The sequence below is a fragment of the Heteronotia binoei genome, chromosome 11 (genome assembly GCF_032191835.1).
Source record: "Heteronotia binoei isolate CCM8104 ecotype False Entrance Well chromosome 11, APGP_CSIRO_Hbin_v1, whole genome shotgun sequence".
Lineage (NCBI taxonomy): Eukaryota > Metazoa > Chordata > Lepidosauria > Squamata > Gekkonidae > Heteronotia > Heteronotia binoei.
The window spans coordinates 43,596,347-43,615,853 of record NC_083233.1 but is presented as its reverse complement, the minus strand read 5'-3'; the positions used below and the strand labels follow the sequence as shown (position 1 = coordinate 43,615,853).

Genomic DNA, 19,507 nt, shown 5'->3' with positions numbered 1-19,507 from the left:
GGCAAAATCGCTTATGCAATGGGCTCTACCACCATCGCTCTTTTCCACTAGAGCGATTCCACTGGACTAGTTGTGAGTGCTAGGCATGGAAGGATTTCCATGTGTCTGTTTCCTTTGATGTGCAGCATCTTAAGGATAATGGAAAAAATAGGTTTCAAGATGAACTTCAGTGGAAGAAATGTGTCCGTCGTGATGCCCAGGCTGGCTTTGGCTTTGATGCGTCCAGATCCCATCAGTTTCCAAGGAGTTGCTTTTGGGGTTACTTCCTATGTGTTACCCACGGATCCAGAGGTGAGGGCCCCTTTTTTCTGTACCTTCCCACCCATGGAATTATGGAGTGAATTACCTGTTGCCAGAACAAAGTCTCTTGGGAGGAGCTCTTTTCTAGGGAAAAAGTGAGCAATATTGGCTTTGCTTTCTGGACTGAGGCCCCCATAGATGCAGAGCAGCAAGCTCTGTAAAACACTCCAAAAAGAAGGATTTATGTGGATGCAAGTTTCAATATTTTTTTGCATAGGGGTGACGTTAGCTTTCCAAGTATTTTCTCCTTCCTGCAGATCAATATACGTGAAACTCCCTTCCAGACAGCCCTGGCTGCAGTATTTTTGCCAGCATCACTGAGAGATTACTTAAGAGCCCAGTCCTTTGATCCACAAGATCACACAGAAATCCAGTTCAGTTTCTTCGGCAGTACTGGACTATTTAAGGTAAACATGGCATTCATCCAACAGCATAGCCATTGTGGTGTGGTGGTTCATGTGTCTGATCAGATCCAGGAAGATTTCGGTTCGAGACTCTGCTCAGCCACCAAGCACCCTGGGTGCTCTTGAGCCAGTCACTTTTGTTAAGCCTGACTTCCCTCACAGGGTTGTTGTGAGGATAAAGTGGAGGAGATGAGTATCATGTATGCCATACCACTCTGAGCTCCTTGGAGGCAGGCTGAGGTAAATTATAACTGATTAAAAATCCGTAGTAAGAAAAATGGAGGTTGAACGCAGATCTGTGTTTCTCTTCTAGGATAGCTGCCCTGAGGAAAAAAGGCTGAACACCTACATCGTGGGTGCCAGCATTCAAAATGTTTCTGTCCAAAACCTTACGAATCCTGTGAATATTATTTTGCAACATATAGAGGATAACATGGTATTGTATCATCACCACCGCTTTTACATTACTTGGACAGCATTAAAGTGCATTGTTTTTCTTCTTGACTTTGCTTGTGGCAGATAATCTGCTCAAAAAGACAGCTTCTTCAGACAGTGCATAATTAACGTGTAGAACACAGTGCCAAGGGATGGACTGATGACCCCTTGTGTAGGTGACTTCAAAAGTGAGTTAGAAAGCCCTTGGAAGATAGGATCCATTAATGGCTATGGACAGTGGGAAATATGATGTCTAAATGAAACCTTCATAGTCAGAACAGTATACCTCTGAAGCTGGGACAGAGGCAATGCCTAGGGTAGGCTGTGGCTTTTATTCCTCTGCTTATGCATTTTTGAGGCATCTAAGCTGACTGCCATGGGAAGCAAGATGCTTATGCACCCTTGACCTAGCCCAGCTGAGTTCTTCTATGTTCTTTGGTAAGAATGCTCTGGATGAAGGACTGCCAACCTGCTTCTAGCTTATTTTAGCCAGAGAATGTTCTTAAGTCTGCTGCTGGACAGGAGCGCTTTTGGCTTCTCTTGGTGGCAATGAGAAGGAAGAGGCTTTACTACATTAGAACTTGTGAATATCTTCCTGCGATACCCTTTCTCTCTGTTCTTATGGATTATGATGGCTACTGAGGACACTTTTAGGAAATGGCAATAGTAAAGATTAAACCTTCTGAAAGTGGCTCATCTTGAGCTGTTCCGTTTCCATTCCAGAATAACACTCCTGTAAGCTGTGTCTTTTGGGACTTTCTCAAGAACAGTGAGTATCCATTGGAAAAACACTGTATCATTAGCATCTCTTTCTTGAATAGGTCAGCCTAGCTTCTGACCATCTCTTCTAGCCAGAGAGCAGCTAGGCATTACTGGAAGATGCCTTGTCCTGATGGGTCAGGCTGTCAATCTATTGAAGCCAGTTCTGTCATCTCTGATTGGCTGTAGCTCTGAGATGACTTTAACTGGAGATAGTGGAGACTGATCATCAAAGGAATCACTACAGGGGAGATTTGTGATTGGATGTCTCAGTGTATTTTTTTAAGCTTACAAAGCAGGCACAGGAGTGGGGTATTTGGAGCCATGGTGCTAGGAAAGGTTTTTTTAACACTCCCCCACTGATTTTCAATGGAAACATCCCACTAACTGCTCTAACCCACAGTTCTGAAAAAGACCCATATTTTCTCTTTCTCTGCTGAGGCTAATAATCCATTTCTAACTGGAAAATTATACAGAATAGAAGAGTTATCATCCTATATCCTGGTCCAAATCCAAACTGGACCCCATCATTGCTGATTTTAAGATTAAAAAACACATTGGGAGAAGAAATCATGGCTCTGAAGACAGGAAGCTGTTTTTTATGACTCAGACCTTTGGTCTACCAAAGTCAGTATTCTCTGTTCTGACTGGAAGCTGCTCTCTTAGTTTTGGAGTAGAGATTGTTTACATTACTAATCCTTAATGAGAGACACTTGGGGTAGAACCTGGGACCTTCTGTGTACAATTTTTAGATCCCTCAAAGGAACTGCAAAGAGCTGATTTGATGATGTAGAATAAAAAAAAAGAAATAAAACAAGTCAAGACAGCCATTTTCTAAGTGCAAATTCAGCTGATCTGAAGTTTACTGCAAAAGCTGCACAATTCAAAGCAGTGAATAGAGCAGTGGGCTGTAAATCTAAACAAATCATTGGGTTAGTCTCAAACCTGCATATTTTAATTTAAAATTCCAAAGCAACTGTTCTGTTAGGAAATTATGTTCTGTCTTTTTAAACAGGATTCAGCCAAGTAAACAACCATTTTTAATCTCTCTTCCACCCACACATTTCACAATGCATGTTATCTAAGTGGGCAACTCCCCCAAACACATTCTGAAAGCATGAAAAAATGTATCTCCCTTAAGGTTGTTGTTTCTAAGTCCCCAGTCAGCATTAGCCTGTGTTCAGATTCACACCTTCCTAAGCTCTGCCAAGCTATAAATGACGAGGAACGATTAACCACAGATAAAATGTCTCACTCCTATGCTGTGCAGATGGGAACGGTGGCTGGAATACAGCAGGGTGTAAAATGAATCATACGACTATCAATTACACAATCTGCAACTGTAACCACCTGACCCATTTTGGAGTTCTTCTGGTAAGTTACTCAAATACACATATGATATACACATGAAGCTTCCTCCTCTTTTGTCAGATGGTTGATTTAACTCCATGCTGCCTTTAACTGGCAACAGTTTCCAGGCAAAGAAGAGTCTTTTCGAACACCTGCTACTTCTGATTCATGCATGACAGGGTAAAAAGGTTGGATTCAGGATCCCTACCCTGGGTAACAGTCACCTGGGAGTCTTGAACAAAGAGGTTTACAATTCACATCTCACATCAGGCTATGATTTCTCAAGCTAGGCTCCCAATCTGTTATACAGGGATAACAACAGTTGCCTACCTTACAGGCTTGTTGTTCAGATAATATGATGAGTTTTGATTACACAAAATAAATGACAATGATGAGGAGGATGATCATGATGATGAGGATAATGTTATATACCAGGGGTGGCCAATGGTAGCTCTCCAGATGTTTTTTGCCTTCAACTCCCATCAGCCCCAGCCAGCATGGCCAATGGCTGGGGCTGATAGAGGCAAAAAACATCTGGAGAGCTACCATTGGCCACCCGTTATATACCCCCCTTTTTTTGTTTGCATTGCTTTCTAATTTTGTAAACCATCTTAGGTCTCAGTGAGATAGGTGGGCTATGAAATAGGTAAATAAATAACTGAAATCTGTTCACCCTTTGAAATCTATAATTTTGTATTTAATGTCCCTTCGTTTTTCTTCCTAAATGTTTTTAACACCCTGCAAATAGCTGTGGTGTTATATCAACAATCTGCTAGCAAAGATTAATGACATTACACATTGCCCACCCCCATTTTCTTATGCATGTCTGAAAAAGTATTATCATGGAAAAAGTCTGTATCTCGGTCCCTTCTCATCCACCATGCCTGGAGTGCCAAGATTCGCTGGAATAGACAGAGAGAGAGAGAGCACACAGGGCATGTTGACCCTTCACTGGGATCTAATTAAATGAAGAGAAATGCATTCAGTGAAGCAAGGAACACTCCATCAATCACAGTCTCACTTTGGCACTGTCAGAGCATCATGTGAAAAGTTGCCAGGCTGAGTGCCAAACTGGGCATTATCCTGGCATCCCAAGCTCATGTTTGTTGAGATATGGGGAGGCGGGGTGGCACTTTTGACAGCAAAAGGAATTGGTGCTTAACCCTTTCCTCCATGCCCATCAAATGCCTCCCTGCTGGGCAGTTTTCGTCCCAGTTGTTTACCTTTGGATTTGGAATCTGGCTAGGGGGAAAAATGAATTAAAACTATTTTGCAGGGGGAAAATGGTATGTAAAGGAAAGTTCTCTTTGGACAGCTTGGAGATGTTTCATTGACCATACTGGAAAAAGAGAAGCTGCTGGAAAATCGTGGCCTTTATTTACTGTTATTTCAGCTAATTCCCCATTTTTCAAATGCTAGGAGAAAGAGTGAGATAAATGCCTGGTGTGCCACCAATGTCTCCCTTGCTCTTGGCATAACATTAAGGCTTGGTGCTCCAAACTTTCCTTGAGTATCTCTTGTCCAGAAGACACCTCTAGAATTCCCAGCCATTAGAGTCTGGCTTCTGGTCACAGAAGTGAGGTTATTGTGAAGGCAGGCTCTAAGAGCACTTTTTAGAGTTTGAGGCCATCTCTTACTTTCAGCAAGAAAAATAGGGGAGAAATTGGGCAAGGTAGAAGAGAGGTGTATCTTTTTTTATACATTCTCTCTCTTTTTAAATTAAACTTTTTAAAACGATATACAAGTGCAGTCAAATATTCACAAAATACTTAACACTTTAAATACCCCCTCCCCCAGACAAAAACCTATAATAACACATCTGTACCATTAACCTAGGATCAGATTCAGACAGGCAGAGTTCAATAAGCAGATACAACAACAAGACACTATGATCAAAATAAAAAAAGCTGCATAAGAGGTGTATCTTTTTCATGGTAACAAGAACTGAAATCTTTGGTGTTGAGTAATTAGTTGTTCAGACAAAGGAAGTCTGTCTGTTTTCTCAGCAAATTCTGAGGGCAGTTTAAACAATTTATTCTTAGGATTTATCCCGGAGTCCAGTCAATGCTGCAGATGATTCGAGTTTGACACTGGTCTCCAATGTGGGTTGTGGCATTTCTTCCATTTTCCTGGGATTGGCGGTAGTGCTGTATCTTTCTATTGAGTGAGTAGATTCATCTGTAATGTGCGTGTTTTTAGATGCCACCAGGGCTTTTCTTGTAGAAAAAGCCGAGCAGGAACTCATTTGCATATTAGGCCACACCCCTGACATCACCATTGTCTCACACAGGTTTTTTTGTAGAAAAAGCCCGGCAGGAGCTCATTTGCGTATTAGGCCACAGCCCCTGACATCAAGCCAGCTGGAACTGCATCCCTGTGCGTTCCTACTCAAAAAAAGCCCTGGATGCCACCATCATTCATTTAGATGTTGGACAGATGTTCTTCCCAATAAAGTTTTACTCATGTACAGGTGCTACAACCCACTGTTTGCAGAATTGCATGCCATGAGCTTTGTAACGTCAACCCAAACTTTGGAACGACATGGATGAGTTGTGGGCTGCATGTACTCCCTCTTCTCCTTCCTTCCCCTTTTGCTTTTCCAGTGCTCTCCCGAACTTCTTCAGTCCAAATCAGCAAAGTCAGGTGTGTACTTACTCTCTAAATCAGAGTGACAACTCTTTTCTTCCTGTGGTTTGCAATTCTGATTTGGAAGTCAAGCACTACCTGGCAGATTTGGATGCAACAGCAAAAGAGGAACAAATTGGAGTGCGTGGGATGGGAGGAGGAATGAGGAGGAGGGGTTATCTAAGGCCAAGGCTTGCTTATGTATCGCCAGACCATAGCATATGGACCAATTCATAATATCTTGCACTAACTTTTGAACAGCAAAACATGAGAAAAGCACTCTGATCAGGGACATTATTCTGAAGAAGATTCTAAGAGGGCCAAACTGCACATGGCACAGTCCATGGGTTGTGTCTGCCACAGCCTCAAGGGATTTGGTCAGGTGTTCTGTGCTGGCAGCTCAGTTCCCAGGCATGCAGATACTCCAATCAGATTGAGATAATGGTGCATGGGAAGAGGGTACTTAAACTTTTACCTCACACCATTTTCCTATCCTGAAGTGGCTCAGGGGTGCTGCATGCCCCACTGGAGACTGCATGTGTATTGACAGCATACACAGAGGTTTTGCCAACAGGGCAAATAGCAGCTCCTGGCCATGGTCACTCTCACCATTAAATCCATCCCTAACCCGTCACTATTATACCCTGCAGCTTTTTTACAACGAATTTCCTGATCAGACATCCCTCCATCCTTCAGTTCTAAGCAGCGTTGGTCCCGTCATTGGTTGATCAGAGGTCTCAACCGGACCTCATTTTTTGAGATGGCATTCCGCACTCGCGCAAGCACAGTACGTGGGATATTGTGCTTGGCTTTTTTTTTTTTTAAGTGCCAGCAAAAGTGGGTGATCTCCCCCTGCCCAGTTTAAACACCCGGCCAGGGAGGGGAAGCCCGAGAGTTCTCTTTGCTGTCGCTCCGCCTGGCGGGGAGACAGCAAAGGTGGGTGATCTTCCTCCCCCCCCAATTTAAACACCCCGCTGGGTTTTTAAATGGGGGGGAGCATGACAACTTTCTTTGCTATCTCTCTGCCTGGCGGGGAGACAGCAAATGTGGGTGATCTTCCTCCCCCCATTTAAACACCCCGCTGTGGTGTTTAAATGGGGGGGGGAGCAGGGCAACTCTCAATGGAGGCCCAGGTAACAGCCACTGCCAAGTCAGCATTTTTCCATCTGAGGTGGGCGAGGCAGCTGGCCCCTTTCCTAGAGCATCAGGACCTAGCAACAGTGATCCATGCGACGGTCACCTCAAGATTGGACTGCTGTAACGCCCTCTACATGGGGCTGCCTCTGTGCCGGACCCGGAAGTTACAGCTAGTGCAGAATGCGGCGGCCAGGCTGTTGCTTGGTCTCCCAAGATGGGAGCATATACGGCCGGGGCTACGCGGACTGCACTGGCTGCCGATTGTATACCGGGTCCAGTACAAAGTGCTGGTCATTACCTTTAAAGCCCTATATGGCCAAGGACCGACCTACCTGAGGGACCGTCTCTCCCCGTACAAGCCCCAGAGAGCACTGAGGTCAGTAGGAAAAAACAGATTGACTACCCCTGGGCCAAAAGAAATTAAACTCCAGAATACCCGCACACGGGCCTTTTCTTCCGCAGCCCCATACCTTTGGAATCAGCTCCCAGAGGAGGTGCGGGCCCTGCGGAACCTTGATCAGTTCCGCAGGGTCTGCAAGACCACCCTCTTTAAACTGGCGTTTATGAATAGCTGAACTATAAGTGCATAACAAAGAAACATCAAAATAGTCCAGTCCAGAGATCCGCCATCAATACCAACTGACAGGCATAGCGTCAAATGATAATATTACGGTTAGAGTTAATTTAATGCTATTAGATTAGTAACGTTTTTTAATTAATGTATTAATTGGTTTTAAGGTTAATTTAATGTTTTATTAATGTATTGTTATTTTCTGTTGTTGTTAGCCGCTCTGAGCCTGCTTGGCGGGGGAGGGCGGGATATAAATAAAATTTTACTTACTTACTTACTTTGCTGTCTCTCCGCCTGGCGGGGAGACAGCAAAGGTGGGTGATCTTCCTCCCCCCCATTTAAACACCCCGCCGTGGTGTTTAAATGGGGGGGGGAGCATGGCAACTCTCTTTGTTGTCTCTCTGCCTGGCGGGGAGACAGCAAAGGTGGGTGATCTTCCTCCCCCCCCCCCCCCCATTTAGGAAAGGTCCCCTGTGCAAGCACCAGTCATTTTTGACTCTGGGGTGACACTGCTTTCACAAAGTTTTCACAGCAGACCTTTTACGGGGTGGTTTGCCATTGCCTTCCCTAGTCATTACACATTCCCCCCAGCAAGCTGGGTACTCATTTTACCGACCTCGGAAGGTTGGAAGGCTGAGTCAACAATTGCTGGCGCAATGATATCATTTGGAGTGGGCTCTCGCAGGGAAGTGGATGTGCGCTTGCGGCGATTGGCTACAATGGAGCGTTCAAACTTAGAAAGTACGTGCGGGAGTCGTCGGAAGCATTCTTATTCCGGATTTAATGTACTATCAAAAAAGTCTGCGTCCCAGTCGTGGCAGTGCGGGACACGAACGAGCCAACGACCATTGCCAGATGCTGATGTTTGGACAACCACATAAAATCAGACATGCAACTGGCTTTCATCCATGCCCATTTTTTCAATTTATGTGCATCTGACCTCGACCCCTGAGGACCTTTTCAATTTATGAAAATGCTGCAGGGCGAAGGCTTAAGCTCCCTGCTCCCATGTGTCATGGACCCAATCTGAATTAGGCCAGTGTGTGCCTGAGAACTGAGTCTCCAGTGGGGTGTTTGCAACTCATGTTCAATTGTAGGCTTGGACACATCTCAAAGACTGAATAATGTGTACTTTAGCCTTTTAGAGTCTGAAAGTAACTCAGACAATCTGATCATATTAGGTCTTAAGTAAGAGATGACCAGTTTCTAACAGTCAGTACCTCTCAGTTATGGAATTTCATGCACCTGAGACAACTGATGGGAGCGGTTGGGGAACTGAGGAACACATGCACTTTCTGGAACAAGCAAATGCCCAATGGACCCTTGGCTTTTCAGAATGAGGAAAATATTCACCTGACAATAGCATGTAAAAGAAGCCTCTCTGCTTCTTTTCCTGACAAGTAAAACTATTGCCAATTAAGACACACACACATGCACACACAATCAAATTTGCCAAAGCCATTGAAGGGCAGATAAAATCACTTCAAGGGCTACCTGATGCCATCCCTACATTAAGTTGCTAGAGCTTCCTGCTACCCAGTTCCATAGCATTTGTACCCTCAAGACCAATGGAAGATTTCCAGTACTGACAAAAACAAGGGCTGCATTGCAGTGATAGTGCAGGAGATGCAGAGCTACAATGACAGCTTTTCCTTTTCATTACAGCAAGCTGCGTATGGACTACCCTTCCAAAATCCTCATCAACCTCTGCTTGGCACTGCTTTTGCTCAATCTCCTGTTCCTGGTGAATTCATGGCTGGCTTCATTCCACAATCGTGACCTCTGTATCGCAGTTGGTGCTTTTCTCCATTACTTCCTGCTGGCAGCCTTCACCTGGATGGGCCTGGAAGCCATCCACATGTATTATGCACTCATCAAGGTCTTCAATACTTATGTTCCCAACTACATACTTAAATTTTGCATTGCTGGCTGGGGTAAGTAGAGGGTGATGGGATCTCGTATTTCAGTCTTGGGTTACTTTGTGCTGGCACCTGGGAGAATCCTTAGATCTGCATTTAAAAGGGTAAAGAGCAGCCAGTTGGCTCTGGTGGTTAAGTGCATGTAAGGCTGGTGTCAGGCTTCCTGGTGCCCTAGGCTGGCAGGGTGGGGACCACTCTCTCCCTTCTGGGCAATTTAAATCATGCAGGAAGGCGCCCAGGAGCAGCTGCTGCCCTTCCTGTATTCGTGAAAGGTGCCGTCAATCAGCTGATCGGCAGGGCCTTTAAATCACCTGGGAGGCTGGTACCTGCTCCTGGACACTCTCCCAATCATGCAGGAGTGCTGGCAGAAGCAGCCAGGTTGGCTTCCCCCTCCATTTAAAGAGCCTGTCAACCAACTGGTCAGCAGGGTCTTTAAACCGTGCAGGAAGGGCAGTGGCTGCTCCTGCCACTCTTCCCGTGAGATTTGAATCACTGGCAGGGCGATTCAAGCCACCCCACCCTCACTGGTGACTCAAATCACACAGGAAGAGCTTTTGGCCTTCGCCAGCCAAGCCTTGATTCCATCTGAGCTTCTGTGTTTTCTTTTGAGATGATGTCTTTTCAGCCAGTTGGGTCTGGTGAAACTTCTATTCAAATCTCACAAACTCATTTGGTGGCCTCACATGGGCCACTCTCTCAGACTTGCAATATGGAGATATTAATACTAATCTATCTTGTATGGATGTTGTGAGGGTTGCAGAAAGATGAGTACAACACTTTGCCATGCAAAGCGCTTTCTAAAAACTGAATGCAGTTTTCTCTCTTGTGCCATCAGGAATACCAGCAGTTATTGTCACGATTGTCCTCTTTGTAAGTACAGACTCTTATGGAAGCAAAAACAACAGCAGCTCACTCACACCTTTGTAAGTCTCTTGCTTCAAAAACCTTGATCTGTTCCAGGGTTCTTTAAGGAACAAAGAAACTGACAAGCAGGAGTGAAAGGATTCTTATTGCCCCAGTATTCTCTTTAATGTTGAAATTAGTCTTTCCCTTCCTGTTTTGCTCTTTGTATCTGGTGAATACATGGGCCAACTGTCTGCACTTGCTTTCCTCAATAGCACGTTTGCAATGGGAAAAGCACAATTGTTCTGGAATCTAGATCTTCAGTGCCATCTTTTAATGAGTCATAGAGGTTAAGCTCATTGAAAATTATTCATTTGTAGCTAGCAGGACTGACCTCCTACATAACAAGCTCTTGAAAGCTCCCATGTTACCACATCTGAAATCTACTCTGGTGATTTTGACAAATTTAGACAAAGGGGTTTGACAAATTCATGGAAGAGAGGTTCATCAGTGGTTGTCAGTCATGAAGGCTAAGTGCTCTTGTACCTCTGAACACCAGTTGCCAAGAAGCAACAACAAAGGAAGGCTTTGATATTTGCAGAAGTTATTGGCACATTTGTGGTTTGCTGATACCTGTGATACACTTATTTAGTAGTTTTATTATGAGGGACATTATTGAAGTGACTTTCAGATATGTTCATTCAAATAGTTTTTTTCAAATATAGAGATTTGGAATTTTGTGTGCAACCCTTTGATTTATCTGCTGGACTAAATGACCTGTTTTGGCTCTTCAGATGTTCCTCATTTTGGGTGTCTTTTGAAATCCAGATATTTGACTAATTTTGAGTGTTCACATTTTTATAAGTATTAAATGTCCTCTAACTGAATTGTATTTATGTCCTTTTTAATCTTGGTGCTTCTGATTTTTTTCAGCTTATGAACTTTTTTATAAGTTGCTTTTGGAGAATATGGCAAATAAGTACCTTAAAAGAAAGCAAATGATCACAGATGATATCCAGATTATCTGGTTTCTCTTCAGATTGCATAAATCCAGATGTTTTATGTCCTTGATTTCATGAGGATACATACTCTCTGATTACTGCATTTCATTCATGCATTTTTTAAAAATTTGCCTTGCGTGAATCTGCAAATTTCTCCTTGACCACTTAAGGGAACCCTTTTGGGTAAAAAAGGCAACCTGAATGGGGATAAGACTAGAGCAGATCCTCAGCAGATCTCAGAAATCAGGGAAGACCCATAAAAGAAAGTGCATTCCTTGAGAGGCACTGGACTCAGCAGCTCTCTCAGGATGGACAAAAGGAAATACTTCTTTACACAGAGTGATTAACATGTGGAATTTGCTGCCAGAGGATGTAGTGATGGCCACAGGAATAAACAGCTTTAGATAGATAGATCTATTAGGTAGATTCATGGAGGATAAGTCTATCAATGGCTCCTAGCTATGGTGTCTGAGAGGAACCTCCATGTTCAGAGGCACTAAACTAAACCTCTGAATCCCAGAGCCAGAAGACAACATCAAGGGAAGGATATGGCCTCTCTGCCCTGTTGCTGGGCACCAAGGAGAACTGATTGGTCACTATTTGAGACAGGATGCTGGACTAGATGGACCATTGGTCTTATCCAGCAGGACTCTTCTTATGTTCTCAAGATGCACCTGGTTTCCTTTAGGATTCATTCATGTCCATCCAGCCTTTTATGCTCACTCACTAGATCTCAGCTTTGTATGTTTCCTGCTTCTCATCTTCTGCAGCTGCTGGATTCAGAATAACACAGTCTTCTACATTTCCGTGGTGGCTTATTTCTGCCTGGTGTTCCTGATGGATCTTGCCATGTTCATCACCATCCTTCTTCAGATACGTGCCATGAAGAATCAAGGGCGGGCTGACAGTTGGAGCCACGGCTTTCTTCATGACATGAAGCGTGTGGCCAGTTTGACTTTCTTACTTGGCTTAACATGGGGCTTTGCTTTTTTTGCATGGGGATCAGTTAGGATTTTTTTCTTGTACCTTTTTGCCATCTGCAACAGTCTGCAAGGTAAGCATGGAGTGAATATTGATGATGCTAATGCTCTGAGCCTATTTGCATGCACTTGCTTGAGTTGCACAATGTATATAGCTTCTGTGTGGGCCTAGGGAAGCTTGACTCTTGAAATCATCCAGCATTCTGGCTTCTAAAATTTCCCCAGGTGCTGCCCACATACTTGCAAGTTTTTTTGCATCCCTGTGGGCTAGAAATTTGCTTGAGAGACAGAAAGAGAGAGAGAGAGAAAGAAAGAGAGGAAGGAAGGAAGGAAGGAAGGAAGGAAGGAAGGAAGGAAGGAAGGAAGGAAGGAAGGAAGGAAGGAAGGAAGGATAGGAAAAGCAAGAAGCAAGCTGTATCAGGATGCTGAATCACCCCCTGGTTGTGTGTCAATGATAAATGTCAAGTTGTCTGGGATTTTCTTGTGGATAGCAAGTAGCAGCCCTTCTCCAGTGCTGCTTTCAACTCTCCTTAAAATATTTTTATCTCCAGTTGGAGATGCTGAATGACGATGAAACCGATGAAGATGAGGAGAAGTCCTTATTGTAGTCCTAACTACTCATGCTTCAATGTACAATGGGAGAAGGAGCTGTAAGACAAAGGCTGAGCACATATTTTGCATGTAGAAGGTACTTGATTCAATCTCCAGTGAAAAGAGCTTAAGTAGCAGAGCTACTTAAAAAAAAAAAGTAGCAGGACTGAGAAAGACCTCCACCTGCGACTCTGGGGAGATGCTTTCAGTTGGAGTCAGTAAAACTGGGCTGAATGGATCACTTGAACATGCAAAACTACCTTTTACTGAGTCAGGAGACCATTGGCCTATCAAAGTCGGTAGTGTCTGCTTTCCAGGTTCTCAGACTTTCTATGTGAAAGGTCTTTCACATAGCCTGCTAACCAATCCTTTTCCATGGAGATGCTGGGGATTGAACCTGGGACCTTCTGCATGCAAGGCAGGCACTCTGCCACTGAGCCACAGCACACAGAGGTCAGCTTTATATGTTCATGTGCCATGTGTGAAATTGAAGAGACAGCAGCAGCATTTTGGTTGAGGGTAGAGAAAATGAGAAGCTCTTTATTGTGTTCGCTTTCCTTTAGGGTTCTTCCTTTTCCTGTTTCACTGTCTCTTGAAGGAGAATGTGAGGAAGCAGTGCCAAGTTCACTTCTGCTGTGGGAGGTTTAGTCTCCGCTACTCTGGTGAGAGACAGGCAGTTTCGTGAGTTCTCTTCTCCTTCCCCATAAATGAATTTTTACAGGAATAAAGCCACCATGATGGCACCAAGGCCCCTGCAGCAAGACTGCTCTGGGTTAGGGGCGAATGGTTATCACTCTATAGCAACAAGATGGGAGTTAGTACAGATGTAGAGCAGAACTGGGTTGCTCTGGAAATGTACAGCTGCACTATTTCCACTCCAGTATAGGGTTGCCAGGTCTGTGCTGGAGAATACCTGAAGACTTTGGGGGTGGATCCAGGAGAGAGTGGGGTTTGGGAAGGGGAGAGGAATGGAGGGGCCTCAGTATGGTGCAATGCCATAGAATCCACCCTTCAAAGCAGCCATTTTCTCCAGGGGAGATGATCTCTGCCAGCTGGAGATCAGTTCAGGCCCCACCTGGAGGCTGGAAACCCTATTCCAGCATCTCTATTTTGATTTTGTTTCTTCCTTCCGTGGGGGAGGGATTGTTGAAGTCCTGCTCCTTCAGACAGCCCAGCAGTAACTCATTTGCATATTAGGCCACACCCCTGATGTCACCATTGTTCCACACAGGGTTTTTTTTAATAGAGAAAGCACATCAGGAACTCATTTGCATATCAGGCCACACCCCCTGATGCTAAGACAGCCAAAACTGTGTTCCTGTGCATTCCTGCTAAAAAAGAAAGAAAAAGCCCTAGTTCTGCCCAGTATTCCTAATGGTCTTAGTTCACAAGATGAGGGGGTCAGTGAGCAACTCTTCCACCACCTCTCACCATTTCCTCCCTGAACAACCTGGAGCCTGAAACCTCCTCATTGGTAGGATTGCCTACTCTGGGTTGGGAAATACTTTGATATTTTGGGGGTGGAGTTGAGGGAGGGGTATAATGCCATAGAGCCCATGTTCCAAAGCAGCCATTTATTCCAGGAGAATTGCCTGGAGATCCTCCAGCCATGGCAACACTAATGGGCCTCCTTACTCTCCCATCTGATTTCAGAATGGAGTGGCTCTGGCACACTGTTGCGATATCAGCATCCACCAAACCCTGAGCGGAAACCATCATCCCGTTCTTCACAGTCTGATGGGACCAATTCAACATCAAATGGCTCAGGATCTTTAACAGGGGCTAGTCCATTCACTCATGTCGAAACTGGTGAGTGGGGGCAAAGTGTGAGATGTGAGACATTTTAAAATGTAAAAGGCTTGGGCTGTGCTGGACTGCTGCAAGGAAGAGTGGCCAATAGAAATGTGGCTTGGAGCAGACAAGAAGAGAAGGGGATAGCTGAGTCTAGTGGCTGCAGCCTACTCCTGGTTCCCAGCTGGAGGTGGGGTTTGGACCTCAGGTACCTCAGATGTGGAGGGGAGGAGTTTGTGCTCATCTAGATTCTCCTCCTGTCAGGGTGCTGCCTGCTTGTCTCTTCTGGCCCTCTCTCTGTACAGGTTCTGAAACAGGAGCAGTTCCAGCCACCTCCTATTTGACCTGAGACTTTGAGGGTTTAAATACCCACCTCTGTGCCTGGTGTTGTGCAACGCCAGGTCCATTAATAATAAGATTGCAGTCCTATGAGACTTCCTTCAGGAGCAGGCAATGGACCTGGCTTGTGTGACCGAGACCTGGGTGCGAGATGGAGAGACGGTAGCTCTCTCTGAAATGGCTCCACCTGGGTACTTGGTCCTTCACCAGTCACGGACTAGTGGGCGAGGGGCAGAGGTGGCACTACTTATACGGGAGGCTTACTCCTTCCAGGTGCTCCCGTCCAATGACAATACAAGAACTCATGGGCATTTGATGAAATCAATACAAGAACTCGTGGGCATTCGATGAAATTGCTGAGCAGGCAGGTTAAAACGGATAAAAGGAAGTACTTCTTCACCCATAGGGTGATTAACATGCGGAATCCACTGCCACAGGAGGTGGTGGCAGCCACAAGCATGGCCACCTTCAAGAGGGGGTTAGATAAAAATATGGAGCAGAGGTCCATCAGTGGCTATTAGCCACAGTGTGTGTGTGTGTGTGTATGTATATATATATATATATATATATATATATATATATATATATATATATATATATATATATATATATATATATATATATATATATATATATATATATATAACTTTTGACCACTGTGTGACACGTAGTGTTGGACTGGATGGGCCATTGGCCTGATCTAACATGGCTTCTCTTATGTTCTTATGTCCCCAATGATTACTGGCATAGAGTGTGCCGGCCTGGTATGGGATGTGGGGGAGAGGTTGGCTATCTGACTAGTGTACCATCTGCCTACTGCACCAGCCAGTGCCTTACCGTCCCTGATGGAGGCCGTAGCAGGCTGGGCATTGCAGTACCCATGGCTTTTAGTCCTGGGTGACCTCAATGTCCATGCCAATGACGCGAACTCCTTACAGGCGATGGACCTGGTGTCATCCATGATGACGCTGGGACTCTCCCAATATATAACAACTACCACCCATCAGACCAGGCACACACTAGATTTGATCTTTGTGGCAGGAGTTATGGTGGACCATGTCATGAGCCCTGACAAGGAGAAGCTGGAAGGGTTAAAAGACCTGGAAGAGTTGCCAGCCAGTTCCTCAGCTGAACAAACAGCAGCTGGCCCATCAATCACTCTCCAGGCACCAGTGTCAGCTGTTGATGATCAATCTCCTTCAAGCTCTCCTCCTCCCATCTCAAGATTTCGAAGCAGGCTCCGGAAAGAACTTTCAGAGCAAAGACATGAGGCACACTGATGCTTCAGATCTCTCAGCCCTGAGTTCTAGCAGAGTCACTGCAACCCAGGGAGCAGGCTGATTGAGGCTCCTATATAGCTCCAACCCAAGACCTGGTAACCTTGTGGAAGCAACAAGTCTATTCTCTGGCTTACATCCACACTCCTTCCTGATTCCTGATCCTGACCTGCTTGATTTCCTTGGCACCCTGACCTTTTGGCTTTTGGACATTGACCCTGGGACACCAGCTCCCTGGACTTTATCACCGAGCTCCCCATGTCCAAGGGGCACACTTGGATCCTGGTGATGGTGGACCTCTTCACCAAGCTGGCTCACTTTGTTCCATGTCCCAAGCTGCCCACGGCTCCTAAAACAGCCCAGCTCTACCTCCAGCACATCTTTCGTCTGCACAGGCTCCCAGCACACTTGATCTCAGATCAAGGCCCCCCAGTTCACCTCCCGATTCTGGCAAGCCATGCACTCCAGCTTAGGCACCTTGAGAATAGACTACTGTAATACTCTCTACATGGGGCTGCCCTTAACTTTGGAGGCTGCAACTGGTCCAAAGCGCAGCAGCCAGGTTGTTAATGGAGCTACCTGTACGGGAGCACATTCAACCTGTGCTGAAAGTGTTACATTGGTTGCCTGCGGCGTTCCGGATTCGCTTCGAGGTGCTGGTTATAACCTTTAAAGCCCTATATGGCCTGGGACCCATCTACCTTCAGGACCGCCTTTCCCCATACGTACCCCAGAGAGCACTACCTTCAGGGTCTCAAAATCTCCTTAAGATCCCTGGACCGAAAAAAGCTTGATTGACCAGCACTAAAGCCAGAGCGTTCTCAGTAACAGCCCACACTTTGTGGAATGCCCTCCCTGAAAACATCAGCAGGACCTGCCACAGTTCTGCAGGGCCTGTAAGACTGAACTTTTCAAACTTGCCTTTAATGGCTAGGGGGAGGTGGCTATTACCTTCAGCATCGACAATCTCACTGAATTAATATAATGGAAAACAGAGGCTTGCCATCTCGGAGTTTTAATATATATAGAAATGTTTTTATAGATCTAATTTTAATATGTTTGCTAATGTTTTTAAACTGTTGTTAGCCGCCCTGAGCTTGTCGGGGGAGGGCGGAATATAAATCTGATAGATAAATAAATAAATAAATAGGCTCTCACAGCCTTTACATGCTCCTTCCCCTACTGCTTGGGCCAATCAGCCCTTAGAGGCTTTCTTCCCTCCAGCTCCTGCCCTTTCATACTCCCAGCCAAGCAGCTCCCTGGCTGGGTTGGGACCTTGTTGTGTCTCTCCTGTGCATTCATGTTGAGTTACAGAGGTGTGATTGACATAGCCATGCCTTTTATCCAATCCTTTATTGGCCTGCTGAGTCATGGGTAGGGATGGGCACAAACCAGCTCATGAGCTAAAGTTTGTGATGAATTTTGTCCAGTTCACACTTCATGGAATCAAGCTTGTTGCATGTCACCCAGCATGAGCTTTCCACAAACTTTCAAACTGTTCTACTACCTCACACAGAACTGATTCATGAGGCAGCTGCAAATTCATGACAGTCCATGGTTTGTGAATGGGGCACATCACAAACCAAACCAAACTACATTTTCCCGGTTCATGCTCATATTTAGTCACAGGAAAGGCTCCAGTCTCTGGCTGCTTTTGGGCTATGTCCCTGCCATTTTGGGGTGGTCTGTTGGACCTTCTGGGGTGACCTACTGTAGAGGTCTTATCATAGTACATGGGGGCATTGATTGGGTCAGGGCAGGGCAGTATACATCAAAAGAGCACTGCTGGATCAGATCTTGAGTCCACTTTGTCCATCATCCTTTCCCCCACATTAGCTGATCAGATGCCCTTGAAGGCCTACAGGCAGGGGTATCCAGGCCAAAGTTTCTGTTGGATGTTGTCTCTCAGGAACTGATATTCAGAGTCTGAACAAGGAGGTTGAGCCATCATGGCTAAAGGCTAATCATCACAGGAATTCATGGAAGGATCTACCTTCTATAAATTTGTATTTTAAAGTTGTAGAATCACTCTGTAGTTCTATAAATCTAAGAGCCAAGCTCAAGTTTTAGGTGCAAAGAAAGTAGTGCAAAGAAACCTTCCTCTGCAGATGTATGTGGGTGTATCTGTGTGCGGGAGGAGGGACTGTATTTCTGGATGTTCATCTTTGAAGGAAATACTCTTTGCATACAGGGAAGTAATACTTCAGAGAGAGAGAGCTAAGAGGAAGTCTTTCTGCCTGGGAGTCTGCTATCCCAACTGAACCCATTTCGTATCGTATGTATCGAAAATGACCTTCTGCATATTTATTTTCCAGACCAAGTTCACTGCAACATTGAGAGCTCATCTTTGTCTTGTCAGCCTTCCAGGCTTCCTCGTGCAAGAAGAATATTGTCAATTGATTGTGAGCTGCATTGCATTCAGAAGAACCAGCTTTGGCCTTGAGACCCAGTTTGGATCTTTGTAAGGATACCATCCTCCAGGTGGGACCTGGGTATCCCCCAGACTTACAGCTCACCTCCAGACTCAGTTCCTCTGGATATAATGGATGCTTGGGAGAGTGGATTCTGTGGCATTGTACTCCTCTGAGGTTCCTGTCCTCTCTAGGGTTTATCTCCAAGAGTTTCCCAGTCTTGATCTGGCAACCCTACGGCTCCTGTCCCCTGCTGATAACCAGAGGGGACTTTTCAATCCTATCTTTGTGACTTGCTGGATAGCTATTCAGTTCTTTTGGCTTCAGCAAATGCTTCCTTTCAAGAATCTGACTCAGAAACCTCAAAACAGTCAATCAGAACTAATGTGACACCATTATAGCATCAGTGACAGAGGATGCACTGGGCCTGTAAAACAGAACAGTTTCACCAGGTCTTTGCTTGAGGTGGCAGGTGCCCAGTTATTAGGCCTCCTTTGCTGAAGCTCTCCAACTGTATATGGCCCATATTAATAAGATCTCCATTGTCTTCTCATTTATGGCCTAGTTGCTTCTGGCTACTTGGGATTGCTGTTGTTTCCTAGTTTATTGTGCTACCCACTTTTAATTGTTTTAATCATTTATTACTATGACTGTTTTAATGGTTTTGTAGTATTATTGTTGTAACCCACCCTGAGCCTGCTTTCAGGGAGGGTGGGATATAAACACATAAATAAATAATAAATCATAGCAGTTGGTGTGGGCAGCCCGCTTGGC

At 45.1% G+C, this 19,507-nt stretch overlaps 1 protein-coding gene across 1 annotated transcript in view; it reads left to right on the top strand.

Moving 5' to 3' along the window:
* The window catches only part of ADGRG4 (adhesion G protein-coupled receptor G4), a 43,997-nt gene extending 25,232 nt beyond the window's left edge, over nt 1–18,765 (top strand). Inside the window, exons 10-21 of the mRNA XM_060249131.1 lie at nt 126–291; nt 558–707; nt 1,018–1,140; nt 1,863–1,908; nt 3,169–3,272; nt 5,291–5,412; nt 9,247–9,515; nt 10,336–10,423; nt 12,115–12,398; nt 13,479–13,577; nt 14,569–14,724; nt 18,638–18,765. Of these exons, the coding sequence (XP_060105114.1) occupies nt 126–291; nt 558–707; nt 1,018–1,140; nt 1,863–1,908; nt 3,169–3,272; nt 5,291–5,412; nt 9,247–9,515; nt 10,336–10,423; nt 12,115–12,398; nt 13,479–13,577; nt 14,569–14,724; nt 18,638–18,765 (1,735 nt within the window). The remainder of the gene's footprint in view (nt 1–125; nt 292–557; nt 708–1,017; nt 1,141–1,862; nt 1,909–3,168; nt 3,273–5,290; nt 5,413–9,246; nt 9,516–10,335; nt 10,424–12,114; nt 12,399–13,478; nt 13,578–14,568; nt 14,725–18,637) is intronic.
* The last annotated feature ends 742 nt before the right edge of the window (nt 18,766–19,507 follow it).